Source organism: Egretta garzetta, unplaced genomic scaffold (assembly GCF_000687185.1).
Source record: "Egretta garzetta isolate BGI_Z169 unplaced genomic scaffold, ASM68718v1 scaffold7, whole genome shotgun sequence".
NCBI lineage: Eukaryota > Metazoa > Chordata > Aves > Pelecaniformes > Ardeidae > Egretta > Egretta garzetta.
This window is the reverse complement of record NW_009260350.1, coordinates 962002-970329: the sequence shown is the minus strand read 5'-3', so window position 1 is coordinate 970329 and position 8328 is coordinate 962002. Positions and strand designations below refer to the sequence as shown.

The 8328-nt window shown below is 38.8% G+C and overlaps 1 protein-coding gene across 1 annotated transcript in view; it reads left to right on the top strand.

The window, feature by feature from the left end:
- The window catches only part of CCDC60 (coiled-coil domain containing 60), a 65863-nt gene that overhangs the window by 49436 nt on the left and 8099 nt on the right, over positions 1–8328 (top strand). The window contains exons 6-8 of the mRNA XM_009642887.1: positions 404–508; positions 2216–2306; positions 4156–4384. Of these exons, the coding sequence (XP_009641182.1) occupies positions 404–508; positions 2216–2306; positions 4156–4384 (425 nt within the window). The remainder of the gene's footprint in view (positions 1–403; positions 509–2215; positions 2307–4155; positions 4385–8328) is intronic.

The window sequence follows — 8328 nt, the reverse complement described above, 5'->3', positions numbered from 1 at the left end:
AGACACAGAAGAAACTTCTAGCAGCTTCTCACAGAAGCCACCCCTGTAGCCCCCCCGCTACCAAGACCTTGCCACACAAACCCAATACAGATTCATGAGAATTCTTACAGTTATTGATTCAGAATCCCATAAGGGATAAATGCTGGAATCCTCATAGGTATGGAAGCACTGAGCACATTGCCAAAATGAGTCCACTGAAAATTTCACATCCGAAACTATGCTTTCAGGGTTCAGAATTATGTATTAACATTACAAAAACCTTGAGAGCTGTCTAGACTTCACTGGAATAATGAAGAAAAAAATCTGCTACGGAAATGCTTAGATATATTTATTTCAGCCAACGTGATGCCAGTTTGACTGTTTCCCTGACTCTATAGTGTAACCCATTTGTTTCTCTTTGCAGCGAACGTCTTTTCCGACAGCTGTGTGCCATACACTGGCTTTTGGAAGCTTTGACTCTTGAATCCAACAGTTCGATGCATTCCATATTAACCTGTTGGAATCCAACGTATGTGCCCAATGCATGATAGTAAATGGAATGAGGACTTTGGGATCTTTTGTCTTTTATATGTTGTTATTTCCCTTCTTTCAAGTAATAACTATTTGAGTGAAATATTATTAGTTCCATGCTGTGCAACATAAATAAATTTTGCATTGACCTTGCCCCCATGCAGTCAGCAGGGAGTTGTACAGTCAAATCAGGAGCATAGCATGGTCCTCTATTATTGCAAGTTACAGAACTAGAAGAAAATACTGAGCTATCCCACCCAAATTTAGTTGTGTTTTCTTTCCTTTTTCTCTTTTGGTTAATATTTATGCAAATTAAATACATGTAGTAATATATGTATGTATATTCCTATAGTCTTCCCTTGGAGGATTATCCCAGTGAACTCAACAGAAATTCCATATATATTATAATTACAGAACAAAGCTAGCTATTAAGTGATATTTAGTAGCTGGTTTTATCCCATCAATTATGTATGACAGTGATGGGTACTTGTAAAAGATGCATTGCTTCTGAACTTTTATACTGTTAAAAGTAAATACTAATTTAAGTTCCAAACATTTTAAGTCAATATAATCATGTTGACATAACATGTATTTAAATTATTCATGAGTGTTTGGTAAAACAGTGAACAGTTTACGCTCTGATTTGCAGGGCAGAGCTTTGCAAAGCTGTCCTGTTCTCTCTGTATATTCTTAGTCAAGACAAACTGTGCCTATGTACAACAGAGGTGGCAGAGCAGCAGTTTATAGAATTAGCCTGATAGATTGGAGGGGAGAATCAACCCAGTATGTACTGTGGATGGGTTTTTCACCCCTTTACATACGAGAACCAACCAATAGACTGGGATAAAAGAAACAGTTTGTCAGCAAGTCTCACGGATACAGGCTGGCAGCAGAGTATAAATGCAGAAGGCTCTGGATTAATTTCCAGGTTCTGAAGTAGTGCAATCTCTTGTTACATACTTCCTTCTGCTCTCTGTTACTGTCCCTAACCACCACTCTTCCTCAACGTCATTTGAACTCATCTGCATACATGCATGCTTCATTACACAGTAACCATGAAAAATTAGGCTTACATTAATAGTATGTTTAGATCATATAGTCTCTGTTTGCACAATAAGAGATTACTTTTTTTTTAAATGTGGTGAAGGAAGCAAGCTTACAACACTAATCTGCTTTGTAAAACCTTTGACTGATTAGATGGAGACTGAATGATAAATGAGACTACCTCAGCAGTGACCTGGTGTTATACCACAGCTGCGAGGGCTGCAGCTTCCACATTTACCTTTGTCAACATGATGTAACGTTTAAACTTTGGGACTAGCACAGGTCCTCACTCAGCCAACAGCACTGAAAAATCAAACTTGCATGAACCTGCTGTCATTTGTATCCGTGAAATCTTGCTGTACTGGACAAAATTCTTCAGTACTTGCACAGACGAAGTTGAGAATGAGTTGAGAATCTGACCCAGTACATGCATGATAGTTTGTAGAATGACTGTGCTTTCTTTCAGTGTTTCTTCACTTGTGACTGTAACATACTCATGGCTTATACACCTTGTGTTTTCTTTCCATTTCTTATAAGCAAAGACATGCATCATAATAGCAGGCAGCCACCATTTACTCTCCAATTATTGCATTTCTTAAAAGAACTTATAATAAAAACAAGACACTCAAAATGGAAAACTAATTGAATTGTTTTCGCTTAGGGACCCTGGTGGCTGTAAAAAAACAGTAAAAGAAATCAAAGAGGAAAAGTTAGCAAGATACATGTGGGAGCTCTTTATTACAAACACAAAGGTAACTTCCTTGTTAATTTCTTCCTTGGGACAAAATCAAACTTTTCTGTCATTTGTTCTGCTGCTTAATTGAACTCCCCGATACCACATTTTATGCTCTAGATCTTGTGACTGCAGAGTACTTCTGTGTCTAGGTTTTGAAGAATAACAATTTGATACAAGGTAATAGGAAGAACAGTATGTAGCTAATTGAAAATGTGGCTTGGTCTTAGTGATCAGTACTGATGTGGGAAGGGTTCAATATTCAGCTAAAATATAACTAGCCTCTTATTTGCATTTTCCCCCTTTTTATGACGCAGGGTCATGTAGCAGTACTTGTTCACACAAATAGGTCTTTTCCAGTCAAATGGGGATTTCAGACTGGTATCCTAGAGGCCTTATTCTAGTAAAATCTAGTCATGATTTGCTTGGCTGCCTTTTTACACAGAATTTAAAGCTAAATTTGGAAACAAATTCCAAATGTTGAAGCCTTTAAAGAAAGCAGGATTCACTTGCCACATTCAAAGCAAAGCCAAGGAAAGGAGCAAACAAGCAATTCAGATGAAAGCCTTTTAAAAGAAAAATAAATTTAATACCTGAGAGGAAATTAAACATCAGAACATTATCTGTAACGCTTGGTAACTGTTTTACTATCTTTCTGAAACCACAGAGAGACTTTTCTTATTGAAGCTGTTGAAGTGACTGGAGGAAAATGAAGGGGGAATGAGTGATGCTTAGGAGTATAATTAGGAGAACTCAATAAAGAACCAGTGGGTTTCTCACTCTGTAGCACATCTTACATTTTGATCTTCAGCAGTTTGCTTAAGCTTTTAGTTCCTTGCTTTGCCCCTGTAAGGATAAATGAAACAAGTTTAGTGAAGTGCTTTTAGAACCCCAGGTGAGGCACTTAGAAATATGAGCTGTTGTTACATGCAGGCTATTTGGTCTTGTTATTTGTCAACACCTGCAGCATGTACCCTCATGACATAATGATGAAAATGATTCAATAGAAGATTGTGATTTCTACTGGGGAATAAGCAGCAAAAGTTGTGAAACTTTTAAAAGACAAGAAATGTGGTTTTATGCAAATATTCCTCATGCTGTTAGCAAACAGAGAGGGAAAGTCAGCAAGTCACGTAAATAACAAGGTCATTTATAAATATGAGGCTTTCTGATTTTTCCATACAGTCTTACCAGTTCTCTGAAGTCAGGTCCAAATGAACATGAGCAGAAGAAAACAAAGTGCATGTCAGTCCTGATGTGTCTTTTAGCGTTTACATTGCTGAGACTTTTTTTAACTCCTTGAATTAATGACAATTTCCTTTGTGTCATTTATACTAATATTACTTGAAGACTGCTTTTCATATTTGATATGAAATTTCTAGTGGAAATATTGGGTTCCTTCGGGGCACTTGCATTATAATACATATTGTTCTGATTATCAAGCCTGCAGAATTCAGTCTGCTTTCAGACTTCAGCTTTGCATTCCTGACAGGAAATTCATTTACCAGGTTATTGGGTCTTGGGAGGAGACCTGAACATTTATCAAACCACTTTGACCTATTCTTCCCTGTACATGAGAAGGTTGCTCTATTACCAACCCTCTGCAGCTGCAGTGTTACTCATTTACAAACTAGCTTAATCTGATGGCATTAATGCTATAGTAGAGGAGTATTGAAGAAAGATAACAAAATGAAGGAGGTCCTACCCAACAAATCACTAGCTTGTCTGAAGTCACTGGGGAAAAATCTGTGAGGTTACAGGAGTACCAGAACAATCCCATATTGGAATTAGTTACAGAAATACGATTCTTTGTTGTCAAATGGCTATAGAAAACCCCTCCTTTTATTCACTTTTTCGTCTATGTACAGAAACGCACCTGGAAAGCACGATGCAGTCCACTTATCAGGAAGATAAACAAGATATCTACTCCAGGTATCTCTCAGCTTAGCAGTCAGTCGTCTCTCCGTGCTCAAACCCCCTGTGGCAGTGAAACTTCTACTGCACCTTGCTCTGAAGACAATGTCAAGATTAATGTAGCTTCATCTGGTGTTATGAGTGAGTCAGCACAAGGTAAAGAACAACAACCTCTTTTCCCCTGTAAGTTCCTTTTCTTGACTGCCAATATAAAATGGATTTTCTCTCAGTGTTACTAGTGAGAACCTATGTCAAAGATGCTGCTAGATGTAATTCGGGTATATGGAACTTTGTACAAGTGTCTCTGTGCCCTTGCCATTAGAAAGTTGGTTTAAAGATAATATAATCCCATGTGAATATTAAGTGAGAGTTTTAATTAATATTGAGTTACGGCAGTTGTATAATCACACTGTCATCCACGTCTATAAGGTCCAACAGGCAATGAAAGCAGTGAAACTGTTCTCTGCCATAACCAACTGATCCCCTGAATGAGTATCTGTCTAACTTAGGGGGTTCTGTTTAACATAGGGGTTTCTTACTCTGTATTTGTCCTACTCTTCCATCAGTGATTATCTGTGCTTGATAGATCTGACAGAATAGTTTATCTGTTAGCTCAGCAACGCGTTTCAGTACAAAGCCGGGTAACCTCAAGTATTTTCCCTTTCTTCTAAGTAAAGCTGGACCAGAAAAGCATGTTAGTATTTAGTACTTCTAATTATGTTTTAATTTATATTTATATTATCATTATTAGTCTGACATCATGCTCTGCTAGACTTTAAATTACCACTTAGGAAGGAGCTCCTGGAGTCACTTGGGATAGTTCTGTGAATGTTCAGTAGCCATCAAAAAGGCAAGAAGAACCCTAGGAACGAAGTGGAAGACAAAGCAGAAAACATGTTAAGCAAAAATACAAATATTTTGTATGTGCTTCTTCGGTTCCGGTCCTTCTGATTCAGGCAGGCTGGTATCAGAAGTAGTAAAGTTTGATGGAGAAAAAAGTGCTGAGGTATGTTAGAGATACGGAATAGCTTCCAGGTGAGAACCAATGACAGACTAGGGCTCTTCAGTGCAGAAAAGAAACAGATGAATAACTGGTTATAACAGATTTCTGTAACATCACAAAGTGCATGGAAAAAAGTGATTAGAGTGGTTATTCGCACGTTCCCTTGACACCAGATTTATGGCACACCAAATTAAATTATCTGGCAGAAAATTTAAAGCAATAGGAAGTGTTTTCATGCAATGCATGGTTAAACTTAGGAATTCATTGCTACAATACATTGCTGGAAGTGTATTCAAGTCCAAAAGCAATTTAAATGAATAGAAGAAAAAACACTTGCTCTTAAATGTAAAGGAATGGATACATTCTCTGGGTCTGAAAGACCTTTAGGTTCAGACTACCAGAAGCTGGGTGGATATATCAGGGAGCTTGTGCTAATACCTTGGGCTACCTATGCAGCTGCTGCTGTTCATGGCACTGAGCACAGATGAATGGCCTTCCTGTGACATGAGTGGGAGTAGTGGAGAATTCAAAGCTATAATTCCAAGGAATTTGTTTACAGATGTAGGTGAGCAATTAGTTCATGTGCAAGATGAGATTTGAAAATAATCTTGAGAGCTGTAACAGCTGGGGCTCCCCTTTTGCTGTGGGATATAAATATCTTGTGGTATGTGGTATATATGGGAAGGATGTTCGGTGTATCCTTTGGAACAACATCTGTCACGTGATTGCCTGTGATTTCAGGGGACTGGCCTGAGCTACCAGTCTGGTCCTCTCAAGGATTATGTTCCTAGCTCTAAAAAAGCTGGGAACTTAGTTTCTGCAGGGCAGCTCTGTAGCAAAGGGTTGGATTCTGTAATGAATTCTGAAGCTGCTAAAATCATGCTTAACCCCGGATTCTGATTACAGGATACTTCATGGACAAATCAGAAAGGGATTACAAGTACAGCTGCCCTGTAGCCTTATACCCCAAATTCATAAAGCTTCATGTAACTCATACAGACATAACTTTGAGAGCACACACAACCCTAACCCACACATACGCATATATACATATATTTCAAAAGTGGGAAAAAGATGATGTAGTAGACAGCTCATCAGTAGATATAGCTGAGTGTGACTCTTGGAGAAAGATTTCTTTTAAGGAAAGAATTCATAACTCAATGTGAAGCCTCTTGTCCAACTGTAATTTAGATGCTGTTGTTCGGGGATGCTGCTGTAGAATGACTGCTTATACAAGTTTGATTTTTCACTGCTGTTGGCTGAGTGAGGACCTGTGCTAGTCCCAAAGTTTAAACGTTACATCATGTTGACAAAGGTAAATGTGGAAGCTGCAGCCCTCGCAGCTGTGGTATAACACCAGGTCACTGCTGAGGTAGTCTCATTTATCATTCAGTCTCCATCTAATCAGTCAAAGGTTTTACAAAGCAGATTAGTGTTGTAAGCTTGCTTTCTTCACTACATTTAAAAAAAATCTCTTTTTGTGCAAACAGAGACTATATGATCTAAACATACTACTAAATGTAAGCCTAATTTTTCATGGTTACTGTGTAATGAAGCATGCGTGTATACAGCTCAGTTCAAATGACATACGTTTTCTTCACACTGAGGAGTAAAATGTAAGACCTGTATCTGAGAGATTAAACACTAACTGGATTTTATCCCCAAAGCTTTCTGGCCAGCAGTTTAACTTTGAGTTCTCAGTCAAAAACATACTTTTCTAAAAGGAGGTATAAATATTTGTGCAAAGGATCTTTGTTGTAGAAACTTATACCTGAATTTGGGGCTTTTCTTTGGGATTGATCAATGTCTTTTCAATTGATTTATCATTGTTAGATCCCTGCAGAACCGGTAAATATTAGTACTCCATTTCACAGATGATTAACTAAGGCATAGAAATCAAGGTCAGGTGAAATTACTACATTCTTCTGTGCTGTTTTTCTCCTTTCTAATTAGTGCCTGACTAGCTCACAGCTATGGAGGTTGATATTTCAAAGATATTATGAATATGGATAAGCTTGAGTATTTGTTTTCCCACTTTCTCCGGATAGAAAATTGGAACAGGTTCTAATGCTACAAAATGGAGGGCAGAGAGGTATTGTGCCCTCTGTTTCTGTTGATAAGCCAAAAAGAGGAGCTATACCTTTGTGGTATTAGCCCTGGTGTGCTTTCTGTTGTTTCCCTCCAACATCTGCCAGCAGGGCTGCTTTCAGGGCTGGCTTTAGACAACTCAGCTGATCTTGGAGAAACTGTCAAATGCAGCCACTGCTTAGTACAGCCCCCTTCCCCCAAAGCACTGTTATCTGCGGTGTAGGTGGGTTTCATATATTCAGCTACTCAATCTGCCCAAATGGTAACCATAAATAACTGGGTTCTTCTTAGAAGGGTTCTGATGCTGCATGCCAAGAACAGATGAGATTTGCATGCAGCCTTAGCTGAGTTTGAGCAGAGGCTCCCTGCCCATATCGATGTCAGGTTCCAGACCCTGTGGGGCTCACCCTTTGTATTCAAACTGCTCTGCAGCTCTAGAGCTCTAGAAGGTTCAGTGGCATAGCCAGCGTCTTACAGGCTTACACTCTGAGGCTAGTAAAGGTCACAGCAGAGCCATCATTAGAACCAGTCAGTGCTAGAACTTAGGAGTTTCTGACTGGGACCTTGGCATCCTTGAAACTCACCTGGCCACAGCTAATAGAGCATCTTCATTATAAGCATTGTTCTTAAAATTTTAGCCCATTAGCTGGTGCCCAGCAACTTGTTACATCCATGTCTTACACTTTTAAATTCACAGTATAATATTCTGTACTTCTAACGAGTAGAAATAGTTTGTGCTGCTATTTAACACAGTCAACATTCAGCAGTCATTTTCTACTATACGTGGTGCTTCACAAAAATGTAGGAAAAGGACCTTTTGAATTTGGGGATTATAACTTGAAGGTGTTGAGTGCTCAGTAAAATGTCACTTATTACCATGTAGGACATATTGAGCACCTCAGAGGATGACTTAGAATTTGACAGCTAACACTGGGATTTTTAATAACAAGTGTGATGGCTGATTCACTGCATGAGTGATTGGAGGGAACAGCGCTGAGAAGATGGCCGTCTCAGTGTCTCTCCAGGGGGTTGGCAT